This window comes from Solanum pennellii, chromosome 1, assembly GCF_001406875.1.
Source record: "Solanum pennellii chromosome 1, SPENNV200".
Taxonomy (NCBI): domain Eukaryota; kingdom Viridiplantae; phylum Streptophyta; class Magnoliopsida; order Solanales; family Solanaceae; genus Solanum; species Solanum pennellii.
The window spans coordinates 41,254,054-41,269,167 of record NC_028637.1 but is presented as its reverse complement, the minus strand read 5'-3'; the positions used below and the strand labels follow the sequence as shown (position 1 = coordinate 41,269,167).

Below are 15,114 nucleotides of genomic sequence, written 5' to 3'. Positions count from 1 at the left end.
CCCCCCGCACGATTAAGAGCAACCCCCGAATTTTATCATCACATAGTGTTCATACAACTTATTGAGAAAGAAACAAAGATTGGTGTATGAATCTACATCCAGATGTATCTCGAAACCTGGTGAACTCTTCTGTATCTTGAAACTCAATTGTTCAATCCCTACTGAACCACAAAGAAAATACACAAACAAACACTACAAGAAATACAAGATACCAGAATATTTATAGGCAAACAGAGAACAACATATAACTTTCACTTATGGCGGATAAAAAATATCACACCCAAAGAAAAAGAACAGTAAACTGACCCGAATGCTTCCTTTCCAGTAACATAAACTTTGATAAATAAATGATAAAAAGGTAAAAATGATATACTAGTTAGGTTACTAACCGGTTAAGCAGATGATTAACAAATAAACTTGATATGAAATCCAAACCAAGCAATTTAAAACAGAACAATCTTGAGAGTATACTAGTATTGTTCCTCTTTTTTTAAGTCTTTCTAGAGTCAGAAGTGTATTCAACAGTATGCAATTATATCGCAAGGAAAATTATAACTCTAAAGGCGTCCTCCGTTTTTCAGAGCTTGAGAACTTAAAGGAATATCTTTAAAAGTGATCAGTGTTTGTGAGGGAGGAAAGCTTGAGGTTTCCACAATGATCAGTGCGTGTCCATCCACTAAAAGAAGAGAGATGTTTATTTAGTAAAAAATAAAGGCTTATCCATAGAATATAGAAAAACGGCAAATCAATGGAATCTTTTCCCTTTATAAACATTAACCACTAAATTTATTCTAATATCGATAACTCAATCAATTAGGTGTAAAATAATCAAAACATGTCATAATTGGACTTTATACAAACCTGTTCAATTCATATAAAGAAGCAAATATCAATTACAAATGAAAGAATGTCATGATTGACAAGTATAGGTCCATGTTTACCGTAAATATCAAAGAGAGCACATAATCATAGGAAAATTGTTCCAAGTAAGAATTTAGTTATTATAATTATATAGTGAAAGGACCACTGGCTCAATAGCTTCCATATTGATCTAGGATGTAGTGGTGTCAAATAAACAACTAAATCAATCATGTACTAATATTTCCTAGGGTAGAATTGAAATGATTTAAGAGAAGATCAATTGAATTGCTATTTGATTAATAATGTACTACACATAAATAAAATTCTTTATATAAAATAAGCAAACTAAAATATTTTAAACCTTAAACCAATATGTAAAATAATTATTTCAAAATTTGACAACCGATAAATATAATAAAAATAATAAATTTATATACTAATAATAATTTTTATAAATTTTGAATGTTAAACTATATAATTATTTGCATATAATTACTTTAAATTTTGAACCCGTAAAATTAGGGAAAATAATTTTTGCATCCGAAAAAGGTTATAGATCGGTCAAAATTGGATGTCAACAATCAGGTACGAACTATTCAACTTCTTCTATGTCTATAAAAGAATTGATTTCACTATATGTAAATATGGGCATATGAATATCACATGTAGCGAGAACTTGCTTAAGAGATTTATAGAATTCACTTAGGAGACATCCTGAATCACACTTTTATGATATCAAATGAAATTGAATAAGACGGGAAAGTATTGACAAAACGGTTGGAGACCTCTTGGAGGAAGAACAAGTAGAATTGTTGTGATTAATTCCTTCAACTATGAGGAGCAATAGCGAAATGTTTGGAGACTTCATCGGGAGAAAGTCAAGCCTACTTATATTTTGTGTATTGCTCCCTATTCCCTATTAATAAATGCAAAATCCCTTTTACTCTCCCATGGGGAAGACAAAATAACCATAGTATCATTACCAAGTTGCCCTTTCAACGTTTAATTCAAAGTTTATCTCAAATAAAACTTAATTTTAAGATTTCTCTTAATTTTTCAGGTCTAAATTGCAAACAGAATTTGACATGGGAATCCATTCATATGCAATCCGGACAACTAAACAGCAGGAGTGATAGACTATTAGACCAAATTACTGTTCATAATCCACCTTAGCTTGTTAGTTTTAGAATACTCATGACCATTGGAGCCATGATCTAGCTTCCTCTTTCCAAAAGTTGTGTAGGGTAAAAAGTCCAAAGATTGGTTTGCAAAGATTGGGTTTCAAAGCTCGGTTTACTGGAGATGAATGTACATAGAGATTCCAGAATTTTAAAAGAAAACTAACATGCTCTAATGTATGCAAAAGTAAACAATTACAGCAGTGAGACGAGCATACCGAAATACAAGAGGCTGGGAGTGTTGCATGCATCTCAACCGTGAAAGTTTTCCTTCTTTGTCAATTCCCCATTTTAAAGAGTGTCATCGGTACCTTTACAAGATAAATACCGAAATCCAAACCATGAAATTTTTCTTCAGTTTTACTCCCTTATTTTTCAGTACTACATGCTCCTTTCCAATTTAAAAGAAAAAAATTCCAACCCCGAAAATTTCCATCACTGTTAATCCCTGATCATTTAGGTGTGTATGCACCGCTCGCAATTTTAAAGGCTCAACACCTCATTGATCCTTTCAGATATGAACCCTAGGAACCGTTTAACAATCTATTGCATTATTGCAGCAATAAGGAAAAAGAGAAAAAGTTAGACCAGTGAACAAGTTCAAACTCCTTATTCAAGCTAATATATCCAAGTAATAGTAATACTTGTTCCTTCTTCTGGTACAAAACAAGTATTCACAATCGACATCTGGGATGAATTTTAAGAAGTTCGCCAAGAGTATTAGATAACAGAGAACCACAAATACCATGGCACCAAATTTCTGAAGGTACGAACAAGGTTACAAGCTTGCATTGTTCATAAAAACGGTGACCTATTATGTGTCAGGCCTATCAAAAGACGATTAACCCTTACAAATTCCTCACAGAACAATACTTGAACTCGTTTCCACAAAGTAGTAAACTTCTCATGCTCAAAATCTACTTAGATTTTGGTAATTCTATTCACTCCCATTCACAATTCATAAATAATGTACTGACTCCAGAGTATTCAGCAAATACATGAAATATCTTGTATAAGGAGAAAGAAGAAGAAGAAGAAGAAACTGTAATTAATAAGAAAACAATTAGCACTATCATACTTGAATCACAAGTAGAGTCGGCTATATGATCCCTAATAAATAGATTGTGATAATTGGGGTGTGAAATTTGTATAAAAGTAATAACTAATATGCGTTTTTGACAAATAACTGAAGCAAATATAATACCAATGAACGTAACCAGCCATCACTTATCTCCAAGACACTATATCCCTGTGAATTCATCAAACATTTGTCTTGCAAGCCTGATCACACCAAATCCAGCATAAATTCTCAGAAGTGTATTCTTCACATGTAAATCTGAACTGAAACCCGACGTCACAGCAATGGAAATCAACGATCTACCCGTTCCAATCATCAAACAATTCCCAGAAAACTTTAGCACAATAGGAAAGGTGAATCTATGTGGTTTTAATCCAGTTTCCTGGAACTATTTAAAGAGCTCCAGAGACTCTACATGGGAATATGCTCTCATCATTGTGTTCCATGCGAAGATTGATGGAATAACGTGAGAACTATCGAAAATAGTACGGGTGAATTGGAGGGATATTGAAGAAGACTCTGATATGAATTGGGAGAGACGATAGTGATCATGATGAATGGTAGTTTTGATGAATAGAGAATGAAGTTGGAGAAGATGAATGAATGTTTTCGAACGTTGGAAAAACGACTTTATTTGGTGGGAAATCATTTACAAGCGTTCTACTTTAATTTTTTAATGCAAGCCTAGACTGTTGTGGAAACGAAAGGAAGGAAAAGAAACATTAATATATAAGTTAAAAAATAGTAACAGTTCATTTGGTTTAAGTATAAGTTATGCTGGCTTTAGTTATGATGGAATAAGTTATACTGGGATAAGTTACCCTGGGATTAATTTTTATTGCTTGTTTGGTTCATCATATTCAAACTTGTATTCATGGCATAATTTCTAAGAATAAATTGTTTGTTTACAAAAATACTCTTTAACTTTTTTTCTTTTCTTTTTTTTACATTTTCTTTGCAAGTTTAGTTGTTCATTCTTAAAAATAAAAATTTTCATCTTTTTAGCTTATATTTTTGGATGTGCATTTCCATGATTGTGTCGTGTGTTTTAAAAATTAAATTTTCATCTTATCTACTTAAACATAAAACTTCCATCTTGTTTAGCTTAAATAAAATTTCTATTTTTTAGCATAAAAATAAAACTTTCATCTTATTTAGTTTAAAAATAAAAACTTCATCTTATTTAGTTTTAAAACAAAACTTCCATTTTTAAGTTTATTAAAAGTAAAAGAAATTTTATCATCAAAGTTATCTACATTTTAATTGTATTGCTTTACCTTGAGTTAGTCGTTTATTTGTTGAGTATCGTATTGTCTGGTACTCACTCTCTTGCTTCTACACTTGTGTAGGGTACGAGCCCGGATCCTCGTAACTATTCCTTCTTCTCTTTTACATCTGAGGCTTACTTTGGAAAGTTTTGAGGTAGTTGTTTGTCATATCGGCAGAAACCTCTTACTATTTTATTATGTTCTTGTTTCGCTGTAGCAACAAAGACAATTAGACTTGTACTTCTTTGAATCTATTGTAATACTTAGAGGCTTGTACACGTGACACTAGGTTTTGGTGGTATTTTGAGTTATATTATGTCTCTCTGCATGTTTGTGTTACACTTAGTTCCATATTTTTTTTAAACTTCACATTCACCCTATCGCATTTGGGTTTAGGCTGACCTGTCCGAAGGGATAAGCCAGGTGTCATCACATCCAATTTTAGGTCATGACAAAAACACACAACCAAGTATAAATTACTGCCTTGCCCTCATCTAGAAGCACGCATGTAGTCCATGACATGCTTCCTAACCTCTTAGTACTAGTAGAAATAATAAAGTATTCCTTGAAGTAAATAGAGTTTCTGAGGAATAATCATATAATTTGGCCCATTTTTCGCTCCACAAACTTATGTACTGGTGTCAAATATGGCCTAAAAATCGGTGGTCCACCTAATTCACCCAAAATCTTGAGCACGAGATAACTTTATATTGGGTTGACCCTCTTACTCTAACCAAAATAACTCATTTGTAACTTGATCTCTAAATTTTGTCAAACTCAAGGGACATTCTAAAGATTTACTCTAATTTGGATTTACTGCAAAAAATTCATTTTGATTTTTAATATGGATCAGGGTCGAGTCTCGAGATCTAGTCGCGACTAAAGGTTAGGTTTTAGGTTTCAAATCTCGAGGATTGGGTCTCGGGTTAAGGTCACAGTTAGATATAAAATCATTCTAGAGGATAAGTGCTCGAGTTCCTAGTTGAATCTCGAATTAGTGTCGAAGGGTCTCGTGGTTTGGGCCTCGGGGCTTGGGTCAGGATATGTTTTTGGTGTCATGTCCCAGTAAATAGGTCGAGGCCGAGGATTAGGGCTTAGACCCTGGGTCTCAAGGCTCGAATCTTGAGTTAGGTTTAGATTGCGAGTCAGGACCAATTAGACGGTGTCCTAATGAGAATATCCTCAAGTAAAACCTTGATGCTTCTTGTGAGAAATATAGGAAAAGAATATTATTAAATTGTTGTTGTTTTTACATTAGGACCTATTTATAGACCCTAGAATACAATCCTTTGCCAGTAGGATACTATTTGGTATTCCTATTCCTATTCTAATAAGATAGTGTAAATATATTCCTATTCTAATAGGATTGTATAAACCTATTCCTATTCTAACACTCTCCCTCAAGCTAGTGCACACAATTCATGTACCTAGCTTGTTACAAATGTAATTAACACGAGGATCGATGAGGGGCTTAGTGAGATATCCGCAAGTTGATCAGTCGACTTCACAAAATTGACAGTCAATCTCGATGTGTTTGTTTTCTCATTAAATACTGGATTTGATGCATAATGTCAGTAAACACAAAGATAAAATTCCAGTATTGAACTTCCCAAACAAAACCTGCAAAGACTGCTTAACCATAGAGTGACTCACATAATTGACATACAAGGCTACTAAACTCCCCTAAGCAACAAAGTGCTCAAAACCTAGTAAAAAGTACCATGTGAGAGATATGAAAAATAATATTATTGAATTGTTGTTGTTTCTACATTATTACATTGAGACCTATTTGTAGACCCTATAATACAATCCTTTACCATGTAGGATACTATTTAGTATTCGTGTTCCTATTCTAATATGATTGTATAAACATATTTCTATTCTAGTAGGATTGCATAAACCTATTCATATTCTAACACTTCTTTTGACCTTACTTTGGTAGGAGCAGAGTCAGACATGCTAGTCCGTGATTCTCAAGGAAACTTCATGAGAGGTCCCTCTAGTTGATTGGATACGCCTCATGACTCCCTTGTGGTTGAGGCTTTGGTTGTTCAAGAAGCAGTAAACTCACTAAAGGAAAATTTTTCATCAATAACATGTATTGTGGAGATCGATCAGAAAAAATCTTACAACAACTCCTAGTTTTTTTGTATTATTATTCGAGATTGTTTAGCACTCCTGTGTGGCTTTACTTCTATTCCTCATCTTTTGTTAAAAGACCAGAGCAAACCAATGTGCCCATTAGCTAGCTCGGGCTTTAGGTTCTTTGTCTAATGCTATGGAGAGGAAAATAGATCCCCCATCTTTAATTCATGATCTACTAAACATTCCTTTGATTAATAATTGATTAAAATGCGGAAGAAAAAAAGATGTAACGTTTCTCATACATCAAAAACCTGATTCATATTCGAGAAAAATGACTCGATACACCAGCATATCAATGGTGAAACAATTAAATTTATGCATGTTAAATAATGATAATGGTTGTTCAGACATTTGTTGATTGCTTTTACTTGTGATAGAACCCCATTCTAACATATAGACATACCTTCTAGAGATTCTCAAATTTCTTCACATGGCTCCACCAGATGTCAGGTTCTCCATGTTGATAGATCACCTTCTCCCCGTCCCAGCTAGCTCAACCTTTCTAACATGCGTGAATAACTTTTCATGTCTCATCTCATATAAGGATCGTCACCATTCAAAAGAGGAGAAGTCTTCAAAATGATAACAAGACAGGATCAGCTTGAGATCGCAAGCCTGCTACTTCCAATAATTTAGAGTGCTGGATGATCTCAAATGAAATACATTAGCAATCCAGTATGGTATATTGTTCATGAACAAATAGGAAACTCAAAACTTTTTCATATGCAAGTGATGTAATACACAGCGAAGAGGTTTCCACCAAGCTAGGTTCATCTGATATTGGCATTAACAGCATTATACAAATGAATGGATCCTTAAGTTTAAGCAGATGAGACCAGAAGAACCTTAATTAAATATTGAATATGTATTTCAGTCAAGTGGTTCTTTCTTGTTGTGATAAATATCCAAAGTTTATTCACTAACCCATGGCAGTTAAGTATTCTAAGAAAAGCTTAGTCATACAAACATCATGGAATGTGAAGGACATGGAGAATCGACAGATACAGAGTACAGAGCATCACCCTTTCCTGATGGCTTCAAGTCAAGCTCCAAAAAATAACATGCAAATGGATGTGTGAGTGATTATACTTTCAAAGCATTTAGGGGAATACCTTAAAAGCAGACTCATGCTGATACAGGTGCAATGGAAGTCAGATGATTTTTCATGCTCTCTTTTCATAGATTATATAACCCAAATGTACTTGCTACTTTGAGTAGTACAACTACCAAAGCTTCGTTTTCCATATTTTGCTTACAACAAAACCTACTCCAGCATGACATGTTCACTGCTTTCTTCTCCTTCATTTCAGAAATTACAATTAAACTAACAGATAAATGAAGATACCACTTGGTTAATTTAAATTTCCAGAGCTCAAAGCGGAAGACTTGAGTCTTGACATCATAAAAGATTTTGAATTTGTTTCCCCGTGGGAATACCTCATAGTTTTTAACCAAAGTTTCAGGCCATGCTGAGGTGCCACTTTAAGGGCATCCCAACTTCTGAATAGAATTCCAAGATTAACCTTAACCATATATTTTGAAAAGAAAGAGTAGTTTATGGAGAAAACAAATCATTTACCGGTATCAAAAAGAATGGCCCCAAATGAGGTAGAATATAGGAGACTCATAAAGCTGATCCCAACTAGTCCAATACCTAGGCATGATTGATTGTTAGAAATAATTTGAGAAGGATAACAGAGTTGTAGCTCTGACAGAGCATGGCTATTCCTCGTCCAGAAGTATACCAATTTGTGCAGTTCCTCTTAAATGTCATATCCCATGACCTACAAATCAAAATCACTCCACAATGTAATCTTCATTTTTCAAGTTATTCAAAATTATGCAAGAACAATAGGAACTTCAGCGTGACCCTCTTCCAACGGTCAAAGAAACAGCTCCCCTGAATTTGTACCTCATTACCCAAAAAGAAGCAATTCATTTTCCTCCACCTTGATAGTGTTCTCTCGTCTTTGGAATGTAACAATGACTTCATTCCTGTGATCTGAATTGCCTCTTCTATTGGCATAAACACAAAACATTACTACCAGATCCTTCAACTGCTTTCTTCGGCAAGACTATCAAGCGACTGCACCCAACTGCTACCAGGATATTTCTTTATCCCTTTTACTTTCATAGACGATCTTAGGCTGTTCGCATCGCTGCAATGACCAAAAAGATGAGACAAACTAGATGCAAGTACATAGTTTGATCCGAGATCAGGCTCTATTTTGAGGAGAATCTCCCTTATATTTTCTTCTGCGCAAGGAATATGACCATGATGCTTACAAGCACTAATTAAACTCCTCAATATCACAGAATTAGGCTCTGTAGGCATGCTCCTTATAATATCATAAGCTGCTTCTAGTTCTCCAGCACGTCCATACATATCCACCATACATCCGTAATGTTCCATAGTTGGCCTGATGTCATAAATACTTGCCATTTTTTCAAAATATTCACGGCCCGCATCAACAAAGCCAATATGACTACAAGCATATAAGATTGCAGAAAATGATAAGCTATCCGGCCTAAAGCCAGATTCTTCCATTCTGGCAAACAAGGACATAGCTTCTTCTCCATGTCCATGATCAGCAAGACCAGAAATCATGATGGTCCAGGTCTGCAGATTTTTATCATCCATCGAATTGAATATGCGGAAAGCCTGCTGTATATGACCACATTTTGCATACATCCCAAGGAGGGCTGTTTCCAGTTCAACATGTAGTTCAATACCACTGGTAACAATGTGCGAGTGAATACATTTACCTAATCCGATATTCAGGATATGAGTACATGCCCCCAGCAAGCTAACCAAAGTGACAGAATTTGGCTTTTCATTTGCTAGCTTCATACATTGGAACAGGAGCAGAGCATCTGAAGGCAAGTTACTGAGATATCAAGGAAAACATTGACTATTATGACTTTGAAAAGCCAGACAGAAAGCAAAAGCCTCACAGGAAAAGTTAAACAGGAAAAGAAAGCAGGAAAGACAATCATATTAAAAGACCTCCTACACAAAAAGAGAGGTCAAGGTAGCAAATATTCATCTCCATGCCCATTAAACTGGACCCTCTATATGATCAGGTACAAACTATTCATGTTTTCTACGTTTATAAAAGAATTGATTCACTATATGAAAAAAATAAGCACATCACATGTAGCGGAACTTGACTTAAGAAATCTATAGAATTCACTTAGGTGACATCCTGAATCACACTTTTATGATATCAAATGAAATTGAATAAGACAGGAAAGTATTGACAAAACGGTTGGAGACCCTGCAGAGAGAACAAGTAGAATCATTGTCATTACTTCAACTATGAGGAACAATAGCGAAATGTTTGGAGACTTCATCAGGAGAAAGTCAAGCCTGCTTATATTTTGTCTATTGCTCCCTATTCCGTATTTATAAATGCAAAGCCCCTTATACCCTCCCATAGGAAAGACACAATAACCATAGTACCATTATAAAGTTGTTGTCCTTTCAATGTTTAATTCAAAGTTTATCTCAAGAGAAACTTAATTTTAGTATTTATTTTTATTTTTCAGGTCAAAATTGCAGACAGAATTTGACATGGGAATCAATCCATATGCAATCCGGAAAACTAAACAGCATCAGTGTTAGACTATTACACCAAATTACTGTCCATAATCCACCTTAGCTTGTTAATTTTAAAATACTCATGACCATGGAGCCACGAACTAGCATCCTCTTTCCAAAAGTTCCATAGATAAGAAGTCCAAAGAATGGTTTGCGAAAATTGGGTTCCAAAGCTCAGTGGTTTATTGGACATGAATGTACATAGAGATTCTAGAATTTAAAAATAAATAACTAACATGCTCTGATATATGCTAAAGTAAACAAATACAGCAGCGAGACCAGCATACCTCAATACAAGAGGCTGGGAGTGTTGCACGCATCTCAACCATGCAAGTTTTCTTTCTTTGTTAGTTCCCCAATTTAAAGAGTGTCATCGGGACCTTTCCAAGATAAATACCGAAATCTAAACCGTGAAATTTTTCCTCATTTTTAAACCCTTATTTTTCAGGGGTACATGCTCCTTTCCAATTTAAAAGAAAAAATTCCCACTCCGAAAATTTCCTTCATTGTTAATCTCTTATCATTTAGGAGTGTATCCGCTCACAATTTTAAAGGCTCAACAATTATTGATCCTTTCAGATATGAACCCTAGGCATTGTTTAACAATCTATTGAAGTATTGCAGCAATATGGGAAACGAGAAAAAGTTAGACTAGTGAACAAGTTTGGAACTCCTTATTCAAGCTAATATATCCAAGTAATAGAAATACTGGTTTCTTCTTCTGGTGCAAAACAAGTATTCACAATCGACTTCTGGGATGAATTTTAAAAAGTTCACCAAGAGTATTCGATCACGGATATCTGCTCAAGAGAACCACAAATACCATGGCACCAAATTTCTGAAGGTACGAACAAGGTTACAAGCTTGCATTGTTCATAGAATCTCTGACCTATTATGTGTCACACCTATCAAAAGATGATTAACCCTTACAAATTCCTCACAGAACGATACTTGAACTAGTTTCCACAAAGTACTAAACTTGTTATGCATAAAATCTACTTAGATTTTGGTTATTCTATTCACTCCCATTATTTTTTGACAGATGTAACAGTTATTCACTCCAATTATAATAATCATCTTAAATAACTTCCACATAATGCTATAGAATCTCAGCCTTCACACACTTGCCAAGTTTACATATCATAAATAATCTACTGATTCCAGAGAAATAAGTAGATACATGAAATATCTTTTAGAAGGAGAAAGAAGAAGCAACTGTAAATAATAAGACAACAATTACTTCATGCTTGAATCATAAGAAGTTAAAGTCAACTATATGATCCCTAATACATAAATTGTGATAATTTGTAATGAATTAGCCCCAGCCCAATAGGGATACCAACAAGGATATCACATGATATTGGGCCGAGTAAAAGCAATCGGGCCAGGCCTTCACAAAGGATAATTTGGGATCCAGACTAAGGATACGTTTGTTGTAGTTAAATAGATTAGGGCATCACTATCAGAGGGCATCGAATGAATTATGTGCAAATGCATTTCTGTGTTCTCATCCCCAATTCTAGAGTCTAAGTTTCTCATCTCCCTTGTTATCTATATCCTTAGTTACTTGTTATTTCAATAATTTCATTGTATTTCGGTAGTTTGAGTATTTCAATCACAATTCTAAAGTTGTATTGTGTTTTAATTTTCTTCTTAATATAGTGAAGAATTCGGGTTTGTTACATAAAGAAATAATTCATATGTATTTTTGACCAATAACTGAAACAAATATACATACCAATGAACGTAAGCAGCCATCATTGAACTCCAAGAAACTATATCCCTATGAAGCATTTCATCAAACACCTGTCTTGCAAACTTGATCACACCAAACACAGCATACATTCTCAAAAGAGTATTGTTCACATGTAAATCTGAACCAAAACCCGACTTCACAGCCATCGAATGCAACGATCCGCCAGTTCCAATCATCAAACAATGCCCAGAAACCTTTAGCACAACAGGGAATGTGAATTTATCTGGTTTTAATCCGATTTTTTGAAACTGTTTGAAGAGCATCAGAGACTCTAATTGGGAATATGCCCTCATCATTGTGTTCCATGCGAAGATTGATGGTATAATGTGAGAATTATCGAAAAATGTACGGGTATATTGAAGGGATATTGAAGAAGATAATGATATGAATTGGGAGAGACGATACTCATCGTGATGAATGGCTGTTTTGATGAATAGAGAATGAAGTTGGAGAAGATGAACCATTGTTTTTGAACGTTGGAAAAAACACTCAATTTGGTGGGAAATCATTTTGCATAATTTTTGTGGAAACGAAGGGAAGGAAAAGAAACAGTAATATAAAAGTTTAAGAAAATGTCAGATATTTGATTATTGGATAAAATAAATCGAAAAATGTAAGATATTTGATTAAATAAATCGGAAAAGGGTTATATTTGTTTTTGTACTCTTAGAAAAGGGTTATTGTTATGAAACTATATAAATTTAGAAGAAGAAGAAAGTAGAGAGAAGAGAAAAGATCTTATTCATAGTATATTCAGCATTCATAGATCTTTCACAAATCTTATTTATAATGAAGGAAAACCCTTTATTTATAGGAAAAACCTTACTTGGTCCCCAAGTAGGATGCCTAACCATATCCTACAAGGACTCCACATAATTAGACATTCAATATAATACAAATTGTTTATAACACTCCCCCTTGAATGTCGGTAGATTATGTGCCTCGTTAAAACCTTACTAGATAAAACCCAGTGGGGAAAAAATCTAGTGAAGGAAAAAGAGTACACATATCTAATAATATGCATTATGGATGCCTCATTAAAAACCTTACAAGGAAAACCCAGTGGGACAAAAACTTGTGAGGGAAAAAGAGTACATCGCGTATTAACTCCCCCTTATGACAACATCAATTCAGAGACTAGAATCTTCGTTTTCCAAGTCTTGTGCACCATCTTCTTAAAAGTTGTAGTTGGTAGAGACTTGGTGAAGAAATCAACAATAATATTACTTAAACAAACATGTTGCATGTTGATATCACCATTCTTGGGAGCTCATGATTGTAGAAAAACCTTGACGAAATATGTTTTCTTCTATCTCCTTTTATGAATCTTTCTTTCAAGATCAAATATTTCTGCAGGTTCCTTACTTCAACTTCTTTAAGCAAATAATCTATTGTCTTTTGAAAACTCTTCAAGAGTTTCAATTCTAGTTATCAACTTGCATAACAATATTTGTATATGCTTCATGCATTTTGAATCGATTTAATCCTTATAAATATTATAAACAAGTTCTCCAAAAACTTGCACATACTTTAGATTTTGAATCCTTCATGACTTTTCATATTAATTTTGTCAAGTGATAACATCCAATATTGAATGTATGATATATTCTAGTGACTAGATTGCAAGTCAAATAAGCTTTACGCTTACCAAGATGCATCATTCCACTTTTCACTTGATAATTATTTCTATACAAGCATGCTTTAATAGATGTAGAATTCATATCCTCATAATCTTTTACAATATTGCGCGCTATTGTATTAAAGATATCGTCAACGATATATCATTTTGCATTGATTCACAATACGACAAACTTATTGAGATCTCATCACTTCATTATTTTTATGTAGCTACCCTTTTTCAAGGATTATTTTATTTAGAATTGATTAGTCTATCATGCTTCATGCATGTCATTGACTTTATCCTTAAGGGACATTCAATAGATGTATTTACAACTCTTGTGTTGCTTCTAATCTCCCCCTTATGTTAGACAAACTAACATATATCTCAATCTTTTGGAGAATCTATCTTTGTGCATCATAGTATATTCATTAATCATATATTGCACATCAAAATTATCAGATGAAAACTATTTGGTCCCTGACCATAAACCAATTAACAGAAAAATTGATCATAACTTATTGGTTTGATTCATACAATTATGTTTGTATGTAATATCATATTTCATATCAATATATGAAACTTTATTTTCATAAACAATGATTTTACTATTTTTGACATTTAGTATCACATCATCTTAAATATTTATCAATATTATCAAGATAAATTTTCTTGATTACATATTCCGAAATTGTGTTCTTAACTCAATTATTTTTGCACAAACAATTTTGTGAATGTCAAACTACATGTTGACAACAAAAACACATGTGATTATCTTATAGATGCATCTTTTTATCATATCACATGATAGGTGAACGGGCCCATATTCACCTTTTATACTTTTCAGAATTTAGGGATTTAGTGCCAACTTTAGTTGATCCAATCAACTTTATCACGAGAACAAACAACGTAAAGAATTCTTGAAGAATCTTCTAATTTTTCAATGTATGTCCATTACTCAGTATGCACAAATTTGGGATGATCAAATTATTCATGCCAACTAATAAAATTATTAGTACTCGTAAACTCCAAGTTTACTATGTCATGTGCCTTTTGCTTTAGTAAATTTCTGATTTACGATTATATGAGTAAATTTCAATTTTATTACTCCAAGAGTAATTTTTAGATTTATTTTTTCTCAATTACTTTACCCTTTAGGTGAATCGTGATTTCATCATTGAATGAACTAATCTGAAGAAAATTGTGCATGTAAACATATTATTTGTGCCAACATTTTTGCAAACATCAAGTTGCGAGATAATAATAGGCACACATGAGACCATATAGAAGAAACATTTATTAGGACCATTAAGTCTAAACAATCCACTAGGTGGATGACTAAGTCCACAAATATCTGTATACGTTCTTAGAACGCAGAGAATTCAATTTCAACTTTCGTTTATGATGGTCTCACAATTACCTTGCCTTGCTAACAATCATTACAAGAAAATTCACGTCTAGAATGGTGGCTTATCACCTCATTCACTCTAAAGAATGGATCTGTATTTTTACCATTTATCAAAGGCTCTCATTCTTCATGAATGGAACACAATCATCTAAGTACATCAAATTTTGATAACTTAGTACCTCATTCCATATTCATGTGCAT

The 15,114-nt window shown here is 33.7% G+C and overlaps 1 protein-coding gene across 2 annotated transcripts; it reads right to left on the bottom strand.

Moving 5' to 3' along the window:
* Positions 1 to 1,331: 1,331 nt before the first annotated feature.
* On the bottom strand, positions 1,332 to 12,453 carry LOC107009989 (pentatricopeptide repeat-containing protein At4g21065). 2 transcript variants are annotated; one of them, XR_003576001.1, is made up of 3 exons: positions 11,870 to 12,453; positions 6,934 to 9,418; positions 1,332 to 2,582 (listed from the first exon to the last, which is right to left on the bottom strand). XR_003576001.1 is itself a non-coding variant. In XM_015209280.2 (2 exons), exons 1-2 carry the CDS (start codon positions 12,394 to 12,396, stop codon positions 8,584 to 8,586), a joined length of 1,362 nt encoding a protein of 453 aa, XP_015064766.1. In that variant the 5' UTR covers positions 12,397 to 12,453; the 3' UTR covers positions 3,026 to 8,583. The 2 variants fall into 2 exon arrangements, 1 of the variants encoding a protein (XP_015064766.1); XM_015209280.2 differs by lacking the exon at positions 1,332 to 2,582 and having other exon boundaries at positions 3,026 to 9,418.
* Between the last annotated feature and the right edge of the window lie 2,661 nt (positions 12,454 to 15,114).